General features: G+C 32.6%; 2 protein-coding genes across 4 annotated transcripts; one reads left to right on the top strand and one right to left on the bottom strand.

The window, feature by feature from the left end:
• The first annotated feature begins 250 nt into the window (after positions 1-250).
• On the top strand, positions 251-8,970 carry LOC144544816 (putative inactive beta-glucosidase 14). The gene is made up of 11 exons (XM_078293364.1): positions 251-386; positions 477-543; positions 3,294-3,352; positions 3,771-3,846; positions 3,935-4,097; positions 4,343-4,595; positions 4,753-4,868; positions 6,150-6,399; positions 6,495-6,597; positions 7,363-7,471; positions 8,757-8,970. The coding sequence occupies exons 1-11, from the start codon at positions 261-263 to the stop codon at positions 8,968-8,970; spliced, it is 1,536 nt and encodes a 511-aa protein (XP_078149490.1). The 5' UTR covers positions 251-260.
• A 5,181-nt stretch (positions 8,971-14,151) lies between these two features.
• On the bottom strand, positions 14,152-21,954 carry MCCA (methylcrotonyl-CoA carboxylase alpha chain). Of its 3 annotated transcripts, XM_078293423.1 has the most exons (16): positions 21,577-21,954; positions 21,384-21,505; positions 20,723-20,870; positions 20,362-20,499; positions 19,853-19,948; positions 19,698-19,757; positions 19,097-19,189; positions 18,907-19,018; positions 18,623-18,727; positions 18,134-18,270; positions 17,737-17,968; positions 16,953-17,119; positions 16,236-16,352; positions 15,445-15,687; positions 14,852-14,947; positions 14,152-14,321 (listed from the first exon to the last, which is right to left on the bottom strand). In XM_078293423.1, the coding sequence occupies exons 1-16, from the start codon at positions 21,898-21,900 to the stop codon at positions 14,304-14,306; spliced, it is 2,208 nt and encodes a 735-aa protein (XP_078149549.1). In that variant the 5' UTR covers positions 21,901-21,954; the 3' UTR covers positions 14,152-14,303. The 3 variants fall into 3 exon arrangements, with proteins under 3 accessions (XP_078149549.1, XP_078149550.1, XP_078149551.1); XM_078293424.1 differs by lacking the exon at positions 15,445-15,687 and having other exon boundaries at positions 21,577-21,953; XM_078293425.1 differs by lacking the exons at positions 14,152-14,321; positions 14,852-14,947; positions 15,445-15,687 and adding an exon at positions 15,755-15,897 and having other exon boundaries at positions 21,577-21,953.
• Positions 21,955-24,255: the final 2,301 nt, after the last annotated feature.

Genomic DNA, 24,255 nt, shown 5'->3' with positions numbered 1-24,255 from the left:
AATAAAAAGAATAATTATTCAACAATATTCATGAATGTTATTGAAATAGATTCGTTATAAATTCATGAGAACATGAAATTTGAGACTCGATATGCTTTAATGATTATCCAAAACAGAGGATGTCCTTTCGATATTAAAAACAAGATTAATAATTACCAATTATAGCTAAATATGCTGAACATTTCAAGCTGGCAGTCGGTGCCAACTGCCAAGGTTTATAGAAAGCGAGAGAGAGCTCTCGAGGGAGAAAACATAGAAAGATGGATTTGAGAAATGGCTTGTTTTTGGTTCTCTGTTTGCAATTCTATGTCTCTAATGTCTGTTGCCTCCATAGAAGCCAATTCAAATCTTCTTTTCTCTTTGGAACTGCTACTTCCTCCTATCAGGTACAAAATTAAACTCTTTCGTTGTTAATGGATACATATACAGAGCAAGAAATGAAAGGCGACTTTTCTTTTTAATTCCATTCTCCATAGATTGAAGGAGCATACTTGGAAGGAAATAAAGGTCTCAGCAATTGGGATGTTTTCACACATATTCAAGGTATGTTTTCTGAGAACTTCATCCACTTCTCTTTGTTTTTTGTTTTTTGTTTTTTTTTTTAAACCTAGGAGGAGCTGAGGAGGTACGGGTACCTTCATCCACTTGCACTTTTGATTTTGTCAATTTTTATGCAGTTTACTTAAAAAATTGTTGGTTGTGTACAAACAAAACTAGTGATGTAAAAAAGTCACGGCATATTCGTAGCACGACACGTGTACTAGTTACATGTCGTAATTCACGTGTCTCTTGTCGTGATAATTCACGTGATGTGATCATCTTTTAAAAATTTAACATAACATATCACATGAAATATCTTATTTCATGATCATGGCACGCGACTTGAATTAGAAAACCGACTAATCAGTTTTGATGGTCGATTAATTGTCCGATTCGGTGAATATCTTTTGAATATTATTGACTCCGATTGGTCAGTCTTAGTGGCCGTTTTTTAGTATGTTTAACTTTTGTTCTCTTAATCTTGTATCTATATTATAGTATATAAATTATATACTTGTTAGTGGACAGATTTTATTTGTGAATAACATTAAGATCAAAACACTACAACAATGTAGAAACTTTTTGCGAGAGCAAAAACAAATTTATGACGGTACTCCCTCGCGAAAAGTACCGTCGCAAAAAGAAAAAGCTGAAGAATGAGAGTAGTCCGTCGCAAAAAGTCACTTTTTATCCTCGCGAAAGGTGTCTCATTCTTGTTGTGAAAGTTTATTGTATTTGTTTTCTGAAATATTTGAGTATTGAGAAGTGATCACCAAACAATTGTTATTTTGACAATATTTACAATGGATTTTAATAAAATTAAATAAAAAGTTGAAAAGTAAATTTAATAAGTTATTAAACATAAAGATAGTTTAACAATTTAATTGTATGTAATTTAAATATTATTCAATGAAATATCATTATCTTTAACAATTTAATTGTATATAATTTTAATATTATTCAACGATATATTAAGTAACATTAGTTCAAACCATCAAAATTAAGTCACTTAATTAGTGTATATTAAAACACACACTAAATCTCATTATTCTTATAGGCATAATATGAGAATAATATGAATCATGTTAGAATATTGACTTTTAAAATTTATATTTTTATTTAAAAATGATTAGTATTATTAAAATGTTACATTTTAAATTTTATATTTTATCGGGAGGTCTTGAATGATGAATAAGATATGAATAATATTAATTTTATTATATATTTTTAATTGTAGAAATTGAATATATTTTTTTCTTTGACAAATACAAGGTGTATAATATAGTTACTGTTATGATATCTTCAATTTGCAATTATTGGCATTATTTTTTATTGGACTTTATTACATTTACTAACTTTTTATTTATACTTTGGATTTAAATCCAATCTATTTAATATCATTTAAGAATGTTAAAGAATTATTATTTTCATTAGTCTATTGAAAATATATGTTATTTTGTATGTGATTTATTGCAACATATGGACATGATACTAGTTGGGCTCTTTAATTTGTTTCGTTTCAAAAGTGGCACAACGTTTGAATTGAAATAAGCACCCAAAATAGATTAGGTAGTTAAAATAATATGGAAGGGACCGTGCTTGCGTGCCGTGTTTATTATACCTAAAACGTACACTATTTTAGGACAAGAACTTTTATGATTTCGCTTTTAGTTAGGGCTGCACAAAAAATTCGTAGTTCGCGATTCGATTTGAGTTTGATTCGAAAAAGTTCGTAAAAAAATTCAATTCGAAATAGTTCGTAATTAATTTAAACTGGACCTGCTTCGTTCGAAATAGGTTTGCGAATTATTGTAGTTCGAAATTCAAAGTAACATGAATCGTTGATTTCTACTTATGACTTATATTCGCTGATGACTTAAAAGGTAAAATATAAGGCCGCTCAACCATAAGTCATAATTCGTAAGTTGTAACTCTCGCTCTCAGTTCTAAAACCTTAGACGACTTTCACCTCTCGCTTTTGGCAACTACAATCACTCTTCCTTGTCGTAAAAAAGTTCATAAAAGATTTGAAATTGAGTTCGTAAAAAATTCGATTCAAAATTAATTCAAACCAAACTTAGTTCGAAATTAATTCAAACCAAATTCAAATTCGATTCGTTTGCAGCCCAAGTTCTACGTCATATAAAATATATATAATGGGTCATTGAAATTTTTGCAAAAGAAGACCTTTTTTTTTTTTTTTGAGAAAAACCCTTAGGCAAAAGAATAACTTTTTTTTTTTTTAGAAAAAACCCTTAGGCAAAAGAAGACCGTGCTTGCGTGCCGTAGTTGTATATATATTATTTTAACCAAAAGAAAACCGTGTTTGCGTGCCGTAGTTGCAAAAAAAGACCGTGCTTGCGTGGCTTCTTGGCAACAAAGTTTGACTTTCAGTAGTTGTAGGCACGTACCTACAATAATTTCATTAATAAATATATAGTAAACCAAAGAACATGAGGATAATGTTATGTGGTGAAACAAAGAATGTCAAGGAAAAAAAATTATGAAAACAATATGACATAATCACTAGATAATTATAGGATCGAGTATATGAAGTTATATATCCCATGGAATTGTGTAGAGCTCCTAAAATTCTGAAATATGAAACAATTTGTCATATTTCAAACCAAAAGTACAAGCATATAATAAATTCTATAAATTCTACAATTACCATGCATGTTGGTATTTTTTGGTGAAAATACATTTTCTTTTTATCAAACTAACAAACTTAAAATATTGATGTTATGTTTCAGGGAAGATTATGGATGGAAGTAATGGTGACATTGCTGATGACCATTATCACCTATACATGGTAAAGTAACTTGAAAAAATGATTGATTATATGAGAAGATAATTATTTAAACCAGATGATTACATATATAAGCTATCTCTATAGGTTCTCCTAGATAATACACAATCCAATCAACTTAAGCTTCTTAGGTTCACAGAAGTAAAATTATAGTCTTCTGGTTTATTAGTATTAATTAATTAACACAACGAAGACCTAATAAATCAATCATGTATTAATTAACATGCTTGAAGTGTACCTTATCTTACCAGTCAGGTACTCATGTATCTCATGTATATGTACAAATTACCTTGTATTGAAAAGTAATACCCAATAAATGCCAAAATTTTGACAACCAATATAATATATATCACACAAAAATAAATTTATCATGCATGCTATAGAAGTTGTTTATTGGAATCCCAAACTTATATAATTACAGGAAGATATTGAACTAATGGTGAAGCTAGGGATCAACTCATACCGGTTCTCCATTTCATGGTCAAGAATCCTACCAAGTGAGTTCTGAATGCATGCTAATTAATTTCTCTTGAAATTAAGGATTTGCATGTGTTTCCTATAATAATTTATCTTTTTTTATTGTAGAGGGACGCTTTGGAGACGTGAATCTGGAGGGCATAGCATTCTACAATAGAGTTATTAATGCTATTTTAGCAAAAGGGATAGAACCATTTGTGACAATAAATCATCTTGAAATTCCACAAGAATTGCAAGATCGATACGGTGCATGGCTTAGTTCTGAGATAAGGTACATTATCTATTTGTTAATTCCCTTAAACTCTGATTTGTTCAGCATGCAGTACTGTTAGTTTATAATATGTTAATTACAACAATGAAAAAAACAATATGTCCAATTTGTGATTGACACCATATATGCATTCAGGTCTCTTCATCATATTTATTCATTATCTGTAGTTTTAGTCTCTCATGAAATTATGGACTCTGAAATTTAAAACTTAATTAATAAATGAATTGATTAATTGTTAATTGCAGGAATGATTTTGGGTACTTTGCAGAGGTATGCTTCAAGGCATTTGGAGATAGAGTTAAATACTGGACAACATTCAATGAGCCAAATTTGCGTACTAAAGCTAGTTATATGACTGGTACCGATCCACCATGCCGCTGTTCGTCGCCTTTTGGAAACTGTACATACGGAAACTCTTCCGTGGAGCCGTACACTGCGGCTCACAATATCATTCTTTCTCATGCAACCGCAGTTCACATCTACAGAACATCTTATCAGGTAATTTAATTAATTAATTGTTAATGGTATATGCTTAACTCATAGTTTTGTAGATAAAAGACCATGTAATACTAATTTTTACTCCAGTTGATGTACCTTTAAATGAGGATTTTTAATTGTTATATTATTATATACCTGTGCTCTTCTTATAATTAAGGTAAAACAAGGTGGTACCATTGGAATAGTAATTCATGCAAAATGGTATGAGCCACTGAGAAACACAATAGCCGATACTTTGGCAGTCAAACGGGCATTGGCTTTTGATCAGCACTGGTATGGTTTTTACTTTTGATATATTGGTATATATTCATGAATAATTATATGAATCACCCGTTTTCGGTTCCTTTCAAAATCTCAGCAGCAATCTTTCTCTAATGATGTTCTATAGTTCCCTCTAATTATATGGTCTCTCTTCCCAGTTTCCGCACTAGTCTCTGCATCAATTTTTTATAGATATAAATATTAGAAAATAAAATATTAACACTTGCAAAATAAGACATTAATACTTGTACTAGTAACTTCATATGAACATCCCCATTTTCTAGTCCCTCAATGGTCCCCACGTCAACCTTGCTCTAATGAAGTAGTGAACACCTTGTATCCCTACATCAGCATTTTAATAACAAAAATAGTTGATCTCATAGGTATAAATATATTTTAGTGCATAGGTGAAAATACTTGGTATAAGTACTTCAAAAATAAGATATTAATACTTTGATGTGTAATTTGATATGATCAAACGCTTGAAAATTAAACTTTGTACAATGTATATACATATAAATACTGCAGTTTATAGGTATAAGTATTTGCAATACTTGATATTAATATTTTCATATGTGATCTAGTGTAATATGTAAAAAAAATATATCAAGTTTTGTGGTCCTCCCAAAAAGTTATGACAATATATATATTAATACTTTTATAAACATGTAATATCCTCCCTCCAAGTAGTTTGAGTGGTCATCCACAAGTATGTATATGTTGCGAGGACGTTTGGGAGATTTGGTTATGGGACAATTATTTATGTAAAAATTATTTACCTCATAGGTATATATATACTTCTGTGTATAGGATCAAATAGTTGAGAACGTCAATATTAATACTTGTAAAAAAAAAAAATTCTAGTGTTGGAGTTTTGTAGGTCCCTCCAAATAGTTCTGGTAATTATGGTACAAAGATTTTGGAGGTATTTTAGCGCGGATACTATTATCATCTTACTATATTCATTTGTTATTGTTTAAGACCGATATTCTTGACTTTGCATCATTAATTACTGTAAGCAAACCACCATGTACCGTCATTAAGTTTACTCACGAGTCAGGATCGATGAACGAGACTAAATTGGGTTGCAGTTAAGGCTAAATATAATTTTGATTGAGGCAAAATCACATAACTAGGGTTCAAGTAGTTATGACAGATATCAGGTAAGACTTAATTAGTCATACCTACACTTCAATATCAAGCTAAGCTTTCTTGGCAGGTATACTATATATATTTTCATTTATCTTATGCAAATTAAATTATAATTTTGTTTTATATTTTGCAAATGTGAAGGTTTCTAGATCCAATACTCTTCGGAGATTATCCTTCAGAAATGCGTCAGATCTTAGGCCCAAATTTACCGACATTCACATCAGAAGAGAAAAACCTCTTGAAAGCCAAATTAGACTTTATTGGCATCAATCAATATACAACCACCTATGCCAAAGATTGTATATATTCTTCATGTCCAATAGACCTTTCTGATGGAAATGCCCTTGTAAGCACAACTGGAGAGCGCAACGGGCAGTTTATTGGAACACCAGTATGATGAGAATAAAATTCAACATAAGATATATGCTTTTTCCAATTTTAGAACTTACAATGGATGAAATTAATTACTTTCCATAATTTTTGTAGACAGGAGCGCCGAATTTTTTTGTGGTACCATGGGGCATTGAGAAGGTGGTGATGCACATGAAGCAAAGATACAACAATACCCCCATGTACATAACCGAAAATGGTAAATTTTCATATTGTAAAAAGAGGATGTAATTAATTAAACCATAATTTTATGAGGGGGAGTAAAATGCACTGTTGGTTTTGTGTTCTAATTATGCTTCACATTTTTAATTTTATTTTCAAAGTCTAAACAGTCGATTCAAACCACTCAACATTATCTTCATATTAAAATGTATTTGGAGACCAAATTTTATATTCTAATTAAATTTTGTTTACTATTTTATTAAATAGATATAAAATCGTTGTTTTCGGATGATTTTGAGCTATCCAAAACAGTGATTTTCTACCTATCTAAAATAATAGTAAAAGTCCAAAAAATATAAAACTTGGTCTCCAAGTATATTTTAATATATATGGAGATCATTCTGAGCGGTTTAGATCAGTTGTTCGAACTTTGAAATAGTGATAACAATTCTTCTTCTTCTACTTCAAAGTCTTTATTGCCAAACAAGTTGGGGTAGGTTAGAAATGAAATCCAACCAGAATCAGTAACACAGGGACTTCCCATGAGGTCATCCATTCTAGTACTACTCGTGCCCAATTCATTAGAGTTTCATTTCGATAAAGAGGTTGTTGTTTTTACTGTTGGCTCGCCAAGCCTATTACGAATCCTCTTCCTTTTTCTTGGCTTGGGACAGGCTGTATAGAAACAATGATAACAATATGAAACATAATTAGTTAGAGCACAAAACTAATGATGTATTATAAGTTTTAAACTCTACTCAAATAATTGGCAGTCATTGAAACTTTGAAACTAATATTTCAGGTTACCCACAAGCAAGCAATAGCAGCATGACAGCCGAAGATTTCGCTAATGATATCGAAAGAGTAAACTTCATACATGACTACCTCACCTACTTGAACTCGGCTATAAGGCAAATTACAAATATTATACACCATTCCTTTTTTAAGTCAGACTATGGTATATATATACTTTGCAAAGCACGGGTTGGTCTGTCTAAAAATCTATATTTTTATTTTTCAAATTCAAAAGTTAATCTAAATTGCTTAATGTGGTCTTCATATGAAAATATAATAGGAAGTCGAATTTTATACTTTTTTACTATTCTTTTAGATAGATAGAAAATTGTTGTTTTTTATAATTCGGAATTTTTAGATCAGGTGACTCTCTACTAATCCAAAAAAAAGTAAAAAAAAAAAAATAGTGTGTATATATATATAGAGAGAGAGAGAGGAGTGATCCAATTACACCCTTTTTTGTGATACCAGATTACATTCTATATTTTCAAAGTCCAAACATTCGATCCAAACCGTTCAACATGATAAATATATTAAAATGTGCTTCCAGATCAATTTTTACTTTTTTTTTCTATTTATTAAGATGGGTATAAAAATTCAATGGTCTCAATATATCAATTTTGTTAAATACTTAATCAATAGTAAAAAAAATTCAAAAAAATATAAAATACAACCTCCAAGTATATTTTTATATATATAATACAACCTCCAAGTATATTTTTGTATGAAGATCAAATTAAGCAGTTCAGATTGACTATTTAAATTTTAAAAATAAAATACAAATTTATAGTATGAACCGATTTGCACTTTGCGAGTATCATAGCCTCACTCCTTTCTTTTTATAGGGGGGACTTCATGTATACATCTCAAAAACTTGGAAATTACATATCCCCTCTAAAATTCATAATATCATATTTACCCTTCTAAACTTCAAAACTCACAAATTTACCCATTTTAATGTCTTTTCTCATATAACTCATTTTAAATTTATGAATTATCCATTTCACCCTTCATTAAAAAAAATGTATAACATGTTTTATAAAAATATCAATCTTCTAATTTGAAGGTTTTCGAGTGCAAATTGGTCATTTCTCTACTTCTGACGCACATGGTAAAATGAGTTTTAATAGAAGGGTAAAATGGGTACTTTAAATTAGTTTTGAATTCTTAAACATGAAACTAGTTATTTTTTAATGAAGGATAAAGTGGGTACTTCATATATTTAAAATGAGTTTTAATATAATAGACAACAAAATGGGTAAATTTGTGAGTTTTTGAAGTATAAAATGGTAGATATGGTATTATGAATTTTAGAGGAGAAAATATGTAATTTCCAATTTTTTGAGAGATATGCATGATCCCAAGAAATGCATATTCAATCTTAACTATTTTTTCTTGTAGAAAAGGAGCTGATGTACGGGGCTATTTTGTTTGGTCCCTCCTTGACAATTTTGAATGGGGTTCCGGTTTTACTTTGAGATTCGGGCTTCATCATGTGGATTACAAGACACGAGAGAGAACGCCTCGATTGTCGACTAAATGGTACAGCACCTTCCTAAAGGGATCTAACATTGCAAAGAATGTGGGGACCGAGTTCATGAATTTGGAATATTGAAGTATATATATTGTAGCATGCAATTCAATTGAAGAATATCTTTAGAATTTGACAATGTTATTAAATACGGTTCTTATACGGTATGAGGAAAGCCACTGTATATACGGTATGTAGTTGTATATACGGATTTATATATATGTGCGGATTAAAATAAGAATTCATATATATATGCGTGTATTTAAATTTATTTTCATATAAATTCATGCAACAAATATAATGCCACAAAAACAGAAGAAATGTGTGTGTGTGTGTGTGTGTTGGTCACTGAGTTTAGTACTTCACATATATATTCATATGCGTTTTAAATGAATATAAGGTGCAACAAATTTATTTTCAAGGTCCATTTTATAGGATTTCAAAAAATTACAGAAAATGACTAATGAATAAGTTGTGCATTATCAAGATAGGGCTCAAAATTACATATACAAGATAGGTTCAAAATACTTTGCATCTGATAGTGCGTTATAGCTCAGTCATGAGATGATGATGTGGCATTAAAGCTTCTTTAGCCCGGTGGGGAGCAGATCACCTGCCCCCCGGGGTGCAGGATTTTCCTGCCCCCTCAGTCACTGTGGGGTGGGATCGGGTTTAGGGTGGGTGGGGCTGGGTTTAGGGTTTGGGGTGGGTGGGGCCCACTAACAGTGACTCTGGGGGCAGGAGATTCGATCCCAGCCCGGTGGTACAATGTAGATACTTTAGTCTCACATCTCTAAAACAACAAAATGGAACCGTTTGGAAATTGGAACACGTATCCACTGCATTAACTCACAAGGAATATTTTTAGTTAATTCATTTCGACCGTTTGATTTTAAAAAGAACTAATCTAATCGTCTGATTGTAACACATAATTCTTTAATATTAATGCAAATTTAGTCTGTACAAATTTTAAAGCAAATCGAATAGTTTAGATGTATTAACTCAAAAGATACCCTTTTGAGTTAATGCAAAGGATATGAATTTGTTTGAGAGCCCATAAAAGGCGCTGGGAACTAATAAAATAATACTTGACCATACCAAGTTTGAATGAGTACTTAAGTTGGGTTTTGGATCAGATCAGACATAGTTGGTCTGATTTAGATCCAATTTTTATTTAATAATTAATAAATATTTTTGAATGGATTGCATAATAGATATATATGCAGACCGAATAGTCTTATCTTATGCGGCTGCTCACTATATATGTATATATGGCCGTATAAATCGAATTTTATTACACTAGAATTCACATCCTCTCAGATATGTAAAATTTGAGTTAATATATGAAAAATCCGTACCGTTCAAATCCTTATCCTTATTGCACGAATCTCAAAGAATAATTAAAAATATTGAAAAAATGAACACAATAATATATCAGCTTTTAAGCTTTTTTTTTTTACTGCTTAATTGTATACTAAATTATTGATGCCTTACCAATTGAACACATTTCCTACATTGAAAAGAACATTCACTATATTTAGTAACTCCAGCAATTTCAGAATGGCTGTAGTGCGTAGAGTGTAGACATTATAATATGGTTGCATCATATGTAATTTCATAGATGCCATATAATCATTAGAAAGAAGAATAATTATATTCATCTCCCATGTAGTTTGAGACTTTGTTAGAGAAACAATTATTTATATAAAAATTGTTTACCTTGTACTATAGCTATAAATATTTCTGTTTTTAGAGATAAATATTTTCCTGCACAATAATTAATACTTTAGAAAAAAAAAATTCAATGCTGGAACTTTTGTAATTCCTCTATGGTAGTTATATAAGTTAATGAGAGAATAAATGTGGAGATAAAAGTGCTGAGATAATTATCGTAATCCAAGAGAAAAATTCCTATTCATACGTAACGCATTTTATTATTTCCTAACAAAAGAATGTGCTAAGATCAACTTTTTGACTGACGACTCGATTTTTTTTTTAAATAGAATTGCATTGAAATAATTTAATAGAACAAGCCCAGACTGTTGGAATTTTCGAAAACTAGCCTCCACTGATCCCTAGGATCGGTGGAGCAAAAAAAACACATCCTACACCGATCCCTAGGATCAGTGCAGCCCATTTATCAATCCACCATTCCCTTGCCGCAGAATGTCACAGAAAATCAGAAAATCAAAACAAAATAGCCCTCCACCGATCCTGTGGATCGGTGTAGTTTTTTTTTTTTTTTTTTTTTTTTTTTTTTTTTTTTTTTAAACAGAAATTTCTAATTTTTTTATTAAAATATTAGAAATGTTGAATATATTTCTTTGAAAATAGATGAAATACAATATAATTTGATTTATTAGAAAGACTGCAACAAATAACCCGGATCAATATTTTTCAGGCCGGATTTTTCGCGGCTGTAAGAAAAATTAATATATTTCTTTATGTGTTATTGGAAAAAAAATAAAAATGCTTAGATTCTGAGTTATTGATCCCGGTTCAAAAGTCACTTCTATGTAATCCAGAAAATATTGTGATCTTTCTAGGACATTTAATTTATAAAAAGTTGTATCTATTTTTGAAAAAAAACAAAAACTTTAATTTATTTAATGATTGTTTTTCAAAAAGAATTCTCAAAATAGAAACAATTTTTTATTAATTAAATGTACTAGATGGATCACAATATTTTCTAGATTACCTAGAAGTGACTTTTGAACCGGGATCAATAACTCAGAATCTAAGCATTTTTATTTTTTTCCAATAACACATAAAGAAATATATTAATTTTTCTTACAGCCGCGAAAAATCCGGCCTGAAAAATATTGATCCGGGTTATTTGTTGCAGTCTTTCTAATAAATCAATTTATATTGTATTTCATCTATTTTCAAAGAAATATATTCAACATTTCTAATATTTTAATAAAAAAAATTAGAAATTTCTGTTTTAAAAAAAAAAAAAAAAAAAACTACACCGATCCACAGGATCGGTGGAGGGCTATTTTGTTTTGATTTTCTGATTTTCTGTGACATTCTGTGACATTCTGCGGCAAGGGAATGGTGGAGTGATAAATGGGCTGCACTGATCCTAAGGATCGGTGTAGGATGTGTTTTTTTTGCTCCACCGATCCTAGGGATCGGTGGAGGCTAGTTTTCGAAAATTCCAACAGTCTGGGCTTGTTCTATTAAATTATTTCAATGCAATTCTATTTAAAAAAAAAAATCTGACGACTCAGACTGACTTTTTATATGGTATTATGCAAAAGTAAATAAACTCAATATATGACATGGCAGATTGAATTTTTTTTAGAAATACATGTCAACACTCGTACTATTTCTACAAATTTGTAATCTACTACATCATGCATTTAATTTAGGACAGTGATAATTAACCCCGCAAAACCAACCCCGCAATTAACCCCGCACAAAATGTCAAAAAACTCCAGCTGTCATTTTTTTTCATAAGGTATTAATACTTACGTACAGAAGTATTTATCTTGAAGAACGAAAGTATTTATCCCTAATCACGAAAGTATTTAGGGGACCATGCACATTTTTTTCATAGAGGGTGGGGGGAATCTCAAATCACATGGGGGACCATGCACATTTTTAGAGGTGAGTTTTTTTTATCTCATTTCAATCTCGTCCATATTTCTCACGATCTATGAGAAATTTTGCGAATCTAAAACCACGGACGTTTTTTACGTAATTTTATCTTTCAAATGAGATCCATGATGATATACTTTCGAGCAAATCGTTACAGAAGTATTTATCCCTCATTGTGCAAGTATTTATACCTATACTTGAAAGTATTTTTTTGCATATAATACTTATAATACTTGATATTAATACTTTCATATGTCAGTATAAATACTTATAATACATGATATTAATACTTTCATATATCAGTATAAATACTTATAATACTTGATATTAATACTTTCATATATCAGTATAAATACTTATAATAATTGATAGTAATACTTTCATATGTCTGTGTAGGTATAAATACTTGCACGATGAGGGATAAATACTTCTGTAATAACTTGTCCGAAAGTATGTCATCATGGATCTCATTTGAAAGAGAAAATTACGTAGAAAATGTTCGTGATTTTAGATTCGCAAAATTTCTCATATATCGTGAAATATGTGAACGAGATTGAAATGAGATAAAAATAATTTGGAATGGGGGGATGGTGGGGGGATGGAATGGGGGGGAGTAATATAATTGTTCTTTAATTTATTTATTGATAATTTGCCATGCCAGTTAACCAATTTGTAAATGTCTCATCTTTTTTTGATGAGTGAGTCTACAGTACTATGCAGAGCACGATGTTGTCTATAATATGAATCAATATTTTTATTTTAAAAATTATAATGGTTGATCCGAACCATTCAATATGAGGATCAGACTCCGCTGCTGCATGCTGCTTTTCCGATATCAACCATTCAAAATTTTTTATTCACGTATCTCTATAAAAAAAAAATTATGCACAAATCTCAACAAAATTGAATGGTTGATATCGGAAAACCAGCATGCTGAAAAGCAGCAGTCTGTTCCTCAATATGATATTCATATGAATATGTACGTGCAGATCAAATTTTATATTCTTTTGCTATTTTTTTTACTATCTTTTAAGAAAGGTAAAAAAATCACCTTTTTTGGATGGTTCATAATTTTCAAATCAAGTGATTTTCTATCTATCTTACAAAATAGTAAAAAATTTATAAAAAATATAAAATTTAATCTGCAAGTACATATTCATATGAGGATCATAATGAACGGTTCGGATGGACTGTTAGGATTTTGAAGACAAAAATATTGATACGTATTATGGACTAATTTGTGATATGCAAAGTATCAGACTCACTCTTTTTTTATTATGTATATGGGTTGTACTGTTATTAAATTATTACTAATATTGAATGTATTATACCATTCTTGTATTAAATTATTTTTGTATGCAATATACATCCGGAAGGTAGATTGCCGGCATATAATGCAGTATTCTCTGTTAAATATAATTATTCAAACTTTAAAAAAAATGTCATTTTCTTGATAAATCACAATCAACCATAGCATGCTTTGTACAGCTAATTAAGGCAATTTTCTAAACTTGCACACCAAATCCTTTGAATATGCATGACATCTAGCTGATTGTGATATATATAAAAAATATTTCAATTTAAATAGCCATATCCTTTCCATGTATTTCTTTTTCTTTTTTTTATTAGTGGATATCAAAGGGATAGTCTAAGGCCACAACATTTGTGAAAAGTATTGGCTGCACACTATTATTAGGAAATTATATAATTGACAGTATGTACATAGGCCAAGCTTTTTTACGCATGGAAACTTTATTTGAAAAAAAAAAATAACAATATTAACCTTTCATGCTGTAAATATTTTGTGCATCATCTCAGCTTGTGTTGTTCTCCTGGGAAACAAGCAAAACACAATGTAATATTTAGAATACTACAGGCATCTAGTCTAATTTGTTATTTCGCCTATACCTAAGTTTGGTAACAAACATTCGAAAATGTCAACATAAAGCCAAATTAGCCCCAAACATGCTTAATATCAAGTAATTGAGCATTTATTATTGGGGAATTTCATGTTTATCCCTCAAAATCCTCTAACTTACGTATTATTAACCCTTCTAAAATTCATAATATCATATTTACCCTTCTAAATTTTAAAAACTCACAAATTTACCCAATTTATTAACTTTTCTATTAAAACTCATTTTAAATTTATAAAGTACCCATTTTACCCTTTATTAAAAAAAAATGTAACCCGTTTAAGAAAAATATAAAACCCCCTTTATCATTCACCCCCAATAACTGCTGATGAAGACAAAATGGTTTAGCCTCTAACTTAATACAAATGGCCAAGTACTCAGGATGAAAGATATCAAAATAAAATGAAGTCTTAGTTGGTACAGATAGGCACTGCCCCTGCACGTACCTTTACATTGAAAAGAACAGTCGAGTCAAATACTTGCTGGCCAGAAGTAACTCTGAGACCATCCACTATTCCAGGTCGAGGCGACTTAACAACATGCTACGTAAAAATAAAACATAGACGTAAATAAACAAATTATAAGAAATCACAAGAATAAAAAGACATTATTTGGAGTGAGGCTATGGTACTATGCATCAGGCGGATTGGTTCCTACTATGGATGAATATCTCCATTCCAAACAGTTGATCCATTCAACATGATCTCTATATGAAATGTACTTGTAGATCAAATTTTATATTTAAAAAAGAAAATTACCATTTTATTAGATAGGTAGAGAATCACTTGATCTAAAAATTCTAGACCATTCAAAGTAGTGATTTTCTACCTATGTAAAATATAGTGAAAAAGTTTCAAAAAAATGGAAAATTTAGTCGGCAAGTACATTTTCATATGGAGATCATTTTAATGGTTTAGATCGACCATTTGAACTATGAACTTTGAAAATGAAGATATTGATCCATAGTACAGACCGATCCGCGCTATGCATAGTACCATAGCCTCACTCAATTATTTGAACAATATTTTGGAGAATGTACCTCCATTTTCATTGCTTCAAGTACCAAAATGGGTTGTCCCTCTTCAACCTGGGCCCCATTTTCAGCTAACACTTTTATGACTAAACCCGCCATTGGAGCCAAAACAGTTCCTTTTGGATGGGATGATGACTCCAATGAAGGTTTCAAGTGGGACCCACCATCGGATGCTTGCCTGATGATTTTAGTTTGCTTGAATTGGTGGTGGTGGTCACCGTGCCATACATGTATGTGCTTGTTATGGTCCTAAATAAATATAGGAATTAAAGAGGATTAATTAGAAGGAACAATAATTTCTTAATTTGACATAAAACTTTACCTTTAGCATATTTTTGTCCTCATGTAGGACTATCCAGCATAGATTTATAAAATCTCAAAATATATTTTTATAACCATGCAAACTGAGGATATCTTATATAACCCTAGAAAAGATAACCTTTGCACGCTGCTTGCAGACTGTGGGGGAGGGAAAATAGAGGGTAAAAATTGGAAAAAAAAATTCGGAATAGTTTCTGATGAGATTGGAATTGAATGGAATTATGGATAAGTGGAAAAGTGCCTTCTCAATGGGCTAAAATAGGCCCAATTCTCTATTCCACTTAATTCCACTACATAACAGTGAACAAGATGGGATTAGTGTGTAAATGGTTTCTCTCTCCATTCCATTATGTGCCAAACTAGCCAATGAAGAAAAAGCAGGGTGGCATTTTGAGGTACTATATAATTTTCATTATTTTATTTTTAAAGGAGAAGAGGGACCTGCAATACATTATATCATACTCTTAAGGGCATACCTTGATATAATGTGCTAAGGTAACATCAGTTTGTAAGCCACCAGCTTCCACTCTGAAGTTATTCTCCCCACTATGTAGAACTTTTACTTCTAACCCGGAGGAATCATCGCCTTCCATCTGGCAATAAAAAAATTCCCATCAAAACTATAAACCTTTTCTAATATCTTAATTTCAGAAATGGAATCTGACAAGTAACAGACCTGACCGGTATCTCATACCTGACCTCAAAAGAAGAATCACATGGCATTCAATAGGTAACAAACTTTTTTCTGTACAGATCAAGCATCTAACCTGAGTGGTACAACAATATAATTTAAGAATTGAGTGAGGCTACATTACTATGCATAGCGCATATTGATCCGTACTATGGATTAATATCTCAATTATTTAAGTCCAAACAGTCAATCCGAACCGTTCAACATTTTCTTCATAAGAAAATGTACTTGTAGATCAAATTTTACATTTTTTAGAAATTTTTTAGATAGGTAGAAAATCACTTGATCTAAAGATTCTATCCTATTAAAAAATTGTGATTTTCTACCTATCTAAAAAAATTCGAAAAAAATGTGAAATTTAGTATGCAAGTACATTTTCATATGGAGATCATGTTGAACGGTTCATATTGACAGCTTGGACTTTGAAAATGAAGTTATGGATCCATAGTATGGGCCAATCTGTGCTATGCATACTTTCATAGCCTCACTCTAAAGAACTTACCTCAACAAAGTACCCTCCATCAGTCTGGTGCGTGATGGCAAGTTTTAGTCTACCACCAAAGGTGCCGTCAAAATCTTTGTCCCATTCAAATTCGACCATGGTTTTGGCAGAGTGGTGCATTCTAAATGGCGGGTTGGCATACCACAAAGAGACCAACCTATCATTACCTGTACCAAACCGGAGAATAATCTTAGATGACATTTAGGGATGACTAACAAGTGGTTCTAGAAATGTTACAGTTGCAGAGAAGTCTCATGGCTGAGGCAGTGGAAGGGAGGGGGGGATAACTGTCTATAATTGAAACATCGATTTATCTCTTCTCAAACCCATACTATACCTGACTTATCAAAATCAGCATTTTCCACAGTACATTATATATTTGCATGAGTGAGGTTATGGAACTATGCATAGCACAGGTTGGTTGGTACTATGGATCAATATTTTTCGTTTTCAAAGTCCAAACGATGTATCTAAGCCGTTCAACATGATCTCCATATGAAAATGTCCTTGTTGACTAAATTTTACAAATTCACTACTTTTGAATGGTTTAGAATCTTCATATCAAGTGATTTTCTACCTATATAAAAAAATTAAAAAAAGTTTTAAAAACTGTACAATTTGATCTCCTGGTACATTTTCATATGGAGTTCATTTTGAACGGTTCAGATCAATCGTTTAGACTTTAAAAATGAACATATGGATCCATAGTACGGACTAATATGCACTATGCATAGTACCGCAGCCTCACTCATATTTACAAATCCAAGTTAGTAAGTAAACATACAAGGGATGGCCTCCGCAGAAGTAATGTGCTCCTTCTGGCATAAGCACGCCGCAGCTAGCACTGCACTAAGCTTTGAAGCATTTAATGCCTCATTAGTTGCCTTGCTGGCCGAATCTATTAGGAGGTCGTCTTTATAGTGCTCGATGAAGTGTGTCTCAACTTGGCCTTTTTCAAAGGCCCAGTGACTAGCAAGATCTCGAACAAAACTCACATTCGTCGGTAAGCCTGCAATCTGCAAAATAGCAAAACCATGAAATGTTTTTTGTTTTATTTTTGTCGCAGCACAGTTTCAAGTTTTAGTACTATAAATAGCAAAAACATTAACACAAAAACAACCACATAAAACAAATCAACATTTAAAGATACTAGGAATATGATACTAAAAAGAATTATACACCTGGAAATCTGACAAGCAGCTTTTAAACTTGACTAGAGCAGCACTTCGGCTATGGCCCCACACAACTAGCTTGGCTATCATTGGATCATAGTGTACAGACACTGTATCTCCTTCCTCCACACCTGTTTCAACTCTCACTGTTGATGCACACATCACACATGCCCGCACACAAGCAAAGAAAAATATTTCAAATGTCAATTGGATACACAGAAGTTATATAGACAAGCTATTTTTTTAAGATATTGACCAATTTATACCCTTGCAAAACCAAAAATATGTATACTCATGGAAAATTCACAAAATACACATCTACTATAGCAAAAGTGGGGGAACATCACCCATGTACCTCCTATTCTTGATTGACCCCTTCCATGTTTGCAAGGGAATGTGTAAAATTTCAGATTTTAGTAAAGATGCCTCAAGAATTTCCTTTATTTATTTATCTCTTGTACCTAGTGTTAATAAAAAAAACAAAGAAAACTTTGGTACCTGTTGGGTTTACATCAGCTGGTCTATAGTGGTGTAGGGTACCAGTAGCAGGGAGAAAGCCTCTGGGCACGTTTTCAGCATATATTCGTGCCTCAAAAGCATGACCTAATATTAAAAAAGAATAACAGTCACTGCATCATTATCATGAAAGATTTAATATGATATCAAAGGTCAAGCCTCAACCTTTGATCAGTGTTACATTTAAACATCATCACACCAACATAAAGATGAGAAAAAAATTGTGAAAATTTGGTGTGCCAGGTACAAAAACGAGAATGTACTACCATTTAAGGGGACTTGCTCTTGGGTTAATGGCAATGGTTCTCCATTTGCAACCCGAATTTGCCACTCGACGAGATCTTGTCCCACAACCATCTCTGTCACCGGGTGCTCAACCTTCGAAATAAAGAAAACAAAATTAAAAATTAAACGACAGTATTTTATAATCCATCTTTTGTTAAGAAACCTCAGTACCTGAAGACGTGTATTCATTTCCATGAAATAAAAGTTATCAGAAGCTGTGTCTACTATGAACTCGACTGTTCCAGCATTGAAGTATCCAACTGCCTTCAATAATAGGTGATTGAGAAATCAATTGATACATCTGAGATAACTTAGCAAGCCTCGAATGATACAACCACTAATTCAAGATGAGTAAGCCTATGGTACTATCCATAGTGCAGATTAGTCTGTACTACGGATCAATATTTTCATTTCTAGAGTCCAAATAATCAAATATGAACCGTTCAACATGATCTCCATATGAAAATGTATTTGCATAGTAAATTTTACAATTTTTTTTGTTTTGTTTTACTATATTTTTAGATAAGTATCACTACTTTTGAATGGTCTAAAATTTTTAGATCAAGTGATTTTCTACCTATCTAAAAAAATAGTAAATAAATTCTAAAATGTAAAATTTGATCTACAAGTTCATTTTATATGGAGATCATGTTGAACGGTTCAGATCGATTATTTGGACTTCAAAAATGAAATATTGATCCATAGTACGGACCATTATACGCTATGCATCGTACCAAAGCCTCACTCATTCAAGATTACAAAAGAATCTTACCTTTGCGGCTGAGACAGCAGCTTGACCTATATGGGCCCGGAACTCCTGGGTGACATTTGGCTGTATAGCAATTGAATGATTTTTAACAATATGAGCTCAGAAGAAAAATAATCTGCAGTCGTAAAATTAGGTTAGTTAAAGAAATAGATCTTAACTGCTGGTGCCTCTTCTATTATCTTTTGATGCCTTCTTTGCAAACTACAATCTCTTTCATATAGATGTATTACATTCCCAAGCTTGTCCCCGAATACCTTCAATTCACAATAGTACAAAGGAGGTTAAACAATAATAAAATTGGTGGTTCACCTTTACTCTTGTAAAATGTCAATGTATCAGGCATACATCTACAGAAGGAACACTTATCATGAATAACCGAAATACACATAGAAATTTCACACATTTACCCCAACAAAACATGAGAAAATTTTGTGCATCCCTTATTTCCATTTACTTCAAACATCACTCAGATTAACCCTAAGTCAGTCTTTTTTTCACTGTCAACATCTATGTACATGAGGGTTGGAGGCTTACGTGTGATAATTTCATGTTTTGGGACAGCACATCAGATACTTCCCACTTTGCACAGTGTTTATATTATTTCAATTTTTTAGGGATAGACAACAAAATGTTCCTTTTATAAAATGGAATGATATAGTATTTACACCTGTACTTCTACATGACGAGGTTGTGTGATATACTTCTCAAGCAAAACTGTGTTTACTCCAAAAGAAGCTGCTGCCTCACGCTGTGCACTGAGCAAATTTTCGACAAAATCACCTGGCCTTTCTACTATTCTCATGCCCTGGAGGAAAAAGAAACACATTTTCTTATGCCTTTTTGTGCATGCCAAAATTTGCTCTTTCGAGGTTTTACTTGGGGAAAATTGGGGTCAATTAAGGGACCAACGCACAAATTTTGACCCAATAAGCCCTCAACTTCTTAGTAGTTGTAGGTTATCATACTAGCATAATCTTGATCCAAATTGAAATTTCAAATTGGTACAGCAAATGGTGAATTTATCATACCTTGCCACCTCCACCATGAGTAGGTTTTATCAAAACAGGATACCCTATCTTATCTGCCTCAGCCTTTAGAAAGTCCACATTTTGTTCATCCCCATGGTAGCCTGGTACCAATGGCACACCAGCAGCACCCATAATTTTCTTCGATGCACTAACAAATGCAAAATATAATAATGCACCTCCGTGTATCATATTTGTATAGAGATGTAAAAAGGTCACCCCGTGATCGGATGAGTCACGGCATGGCACGGTTCGGTTACAGTGCCACACGTGTGCCGGTCACGTGTCGTGACTGGAATGTCTCATGTCGTGACCATTCGCGTGACATAACCATCATTCAGAAAGTTGACACGGCACGGCTTGTGGTCACACGAGTCATGTGTGATCAGGACCGTTAGATCTTGATCTAATGGTAAATTTTGAATAAACTAACTTAAATTGTGAAAAGAATGGTTAAACGGGACCTAAACATGACAAGCATTACCAGTGACTTTTGGACATGACACGTGTGGTCACAGTGTAACTAACGTGCCGTGACTATACATCCCAATTTGGTCACGGCATGTAAAAATCTGACTTGGTCACAGGACGGCACATGACTCAAGTCACGGCACGACACATATTTACATCCCTATATATGTATATGTAATTGGAATAATGGTACCTCTTATCGCCCATGTCTCTGATTGCAGATGCAGGTGGTCCAATAAATTTGAGTCCTTTGTTTTCACAAATTTGTGCAAATTCAGCACTCTCTGAGAGAAAACCGTACCCTGGGTGAATAGCCTATAACAAAATTGCAAGAAGTTATCTATCTGATTCTCATGAATTTTCAACAGCATAGAAGTAACACAAACCTGTGCACCAGTACGAAGAGCTGCTTCAACAATGACCGACGAATTGAGGTAACTCAACCGAGTCGGGGCAGGTCCAACCCGAACCGCTTCATCAGCCGACCGCACATGCAGTGCATCACGATCCGCGTCACTGTAGACAGCCACTGTCCGTACACCGAGCCTCTTAGCGGTTCGCATGATCCGACACGCGATCTCGCCCCGGTTCGCGACCAGGATCTTCTCTATGCAACCCGACCCGTTATCTGCTAAGGAGGAAAGAGACCTCGCGCGGAAGCGAGATCGAATTGCAGTTTTGCGACGAATTAGCGATGAAAAGAGAGACATTTTTGCTTCTCTCTAAGAATTAGAGAATTGATGGATTTGAGTGAGAAATCAAGAGTGAGGTGAAAGGGAGGTGGTTTTAATTTATGAAGAGTAATGGACGGTGGAGATTAATTTGATGTGAAATAAATGATTGGATGGAGGGATGAGATCGTGTCTGATTTTTGGATAAGAGAAAGAGCTCAAGCTGGTCTGGATCTGACGTCATCAGCGAGTAAGGATCCCTAAAGTACAATAAATTTTGGAAAGCACAGGTTCCTTAAATATTCGTGCCAGATATGATCGGACGGTCCATTACAAACACAAAATTTGCGCTACTTTAGGGATCTTTTTTTGAAGCGGAGAAGGGGTTGGTTTAATTTATGAAGAGTAATGGACGGTGGCGATTGGTTAATTAGGAAAAGATGATTGGATGGAGGGATGTGATTGTTTCTGATTTTGGATAAGAGGAAGAGCTCAAGCTAGTCTGGATCTGACGTCATCAGCTAAGAAGAGGAGTGGGGAGTAGGGACTCCTGCTTCTATACTGGATAACATGTGGATCTCTAACTTTTTTACTATGGTTTACAGGAACTATGTGGCGGAATTCTATTGGTAGGTTTGGTACTGTGACTCTGTGAGTGGTACCAAGCGTAGCCATGTCAGTATTTGTGAAATAACGTGAACTTTTCTCGTAATTAATTGAGACAGATTATATTCCCGCCACAATTGAGCAGGTTTTGGTCGGAGTTTGGGTTCTTCTGTGGCCACACTGTGAAATGTGCAACAGATCAGTAATGTACTAATCTTTGCATAAATGGATTAACATTTTATTTCTACCACACATTCCATTTCTTTAAAATAATAGTAAAAAACAGTACATTAATTTTATCGTATCTAATTTTATTTTTTCCCATGAGCTAAGATTTTTCATCAATTTTAGCAAACTGATTAATTCCAATCATCTGAAATTATATATGAGAGTAATTAATGAGAGGTAAACTGAGTAATCAATTTTAGCAAACCTACTATACGGTATAATTAAATACAACCGAAATACCATAACAGATTTATCTGAAGCAAATAATTCACTTTGTGACAAATTAAATCTCGCAACTAATATATATATGATGGTGGTTGGCCTCTAATTAATACAAGAATAATTAAACATAGAACAATTATATTACTCCCCCCCATTCCATCCCCCCACCATCCCCCCACTCTATCTCTCTCCAAATTAGTTTGATCTCATTTCGATCTCGTTCGTATTTCTCACGATTTATGAAAAATTTTGCGAATCTAAAATCACGAACGTTTTCTACGTAATTTTCTCTTTCAAATGAGATCCATGATGACATACTTTCGGACAACTCGTTACAGAAGTATTTATCCCTCATCATGCAAGTATTTATATCTATACAAACATATGAAAATATTACTATCAATTATTATAAGTATTTATACTGACATATGAAAGTATTAATATCATGTATTATAAGTATTTATACTGACATATGAAAGTATTAATATCATGTATTATAAGTATTTATACTGACATATGAAAGTATTACTATCAATTATTATAAGTATTTATACTGACATATGAAAGTATTAATATCAATTATTATAAGTATTTATACTGACATATGAAAGTATTAATATCATGTATTATAAGTTTTTATACTGATATATGAAAGTATTAATATCATGTATTATAAGTATTATATGCAAAAAAATACTTTCAAGTATAGATATAAATACTTACACGATGAGGGATAAATACTTCTGTAACGACTTGCTCGAAAGTATGTCATCATGGATCTCATTTGAAAGAGAAAATTACGTAGAAAACGTTCGTGGTTTTAGATTCGCAAAATTTTTCATAGATTGTGAGAAATGTGGACGAGATTGAAATGAGATAAAAAAAACCCACCTCTAAAAACGTGCATGGTCCCCCCATGTGATTTGAGATTCCCCCCACCCTCCATGAAAAAAATGTGCATGGTCCCTTAAATACTTTCGTACTTAGAGATAAATACTTTCGTTCTTAGAGATAAATACTTCTGTACGTAAGTATTAATACCTTATGAAAAAAAAATGACAGCTGGAGTTTTTTGGCATTTTGTGCGGGGTTAATTGCGGGGTGGAAGGTGCGGAGTTAATTATCAGCCTCCTTAAACATAATAGACATCGGCTCAAAATTAATAATAGATGGCAAAGCTAAAATAACTAGGCCCTCACAAATGCCAACTCATGCAAACAAAACAGATAATATAAGACATTTTTGCCATTAGCTGATAAATCCAACAGCTAGACGGTATTAATAACATTTGCCCTCGGTTGCAAACACATGCAAGAGATGGCACTGCTGGTACTCAAC

Source organism: Carex rostrata, chromosome 27, assembly GCF_964058835.1.
Source record: "Carex rostrata chromosome 27, lpCarRost1.2, whole genome shotgun sequence".
In the NCBI taxonomy this organism is placed as follows: Eukaryota; Viridiplantae; Streptophyta; class Magnoliopsida; order Poales; family Cyperaceae; genus Carex; species Carex rostrata.
Note: the sequence above shows the minus strand (reverse complement) of the source record. Positions and strands in the feature narration are given on the sequence as shown.

Excerpts from the sequence above, each read along its gene's own strand:
- MCCA (XM_078293423.1), bottom strand. The coding sequence starts at position 21,900 with ATGTCTCTCTTTTCATCGCTAATTCGTCGCAAAACTGCAATTCGATCT. Across the intron at positions 17,969-18,133 it reads GCTGCTTGTCAGATTTCCAG|ATTGCAGGCTTACCGACGAA; the intron begins GTGTATAATTCT and ends GCTATTTTGCAG. Across the intron at positions 14,948-15,444 it reads TTGAAGCAATGAAAATGGAG|CATGTTGTTAAGTCGCCTCG; the intron begins GTACATTCTCCA and ends ATTTTTACGTAG.
- LOC144544816 (XM_078293364.1), top strand. The coding sequence starts at position 261 with ATGGATTTGAGAAATGGCTTGTTTTTGGTTCTCTGTTTGCAATTCTAT. Across the intron at positions 544-3,293 it reads TGTTTTCACACATATTCAAG|GGAAGATTATGGATGGAAGT; the intron begins GTATGTTTTCTG and ends GTTATGTTTCAG. Across the intron at positions 6,400-6,494 it reads GGCAGTTTATTGGAACACCA|ACAGGAGCGCCGAATTTTTT; the intron begins GTATGATGAGAA and ends TAATTTTTGTAG.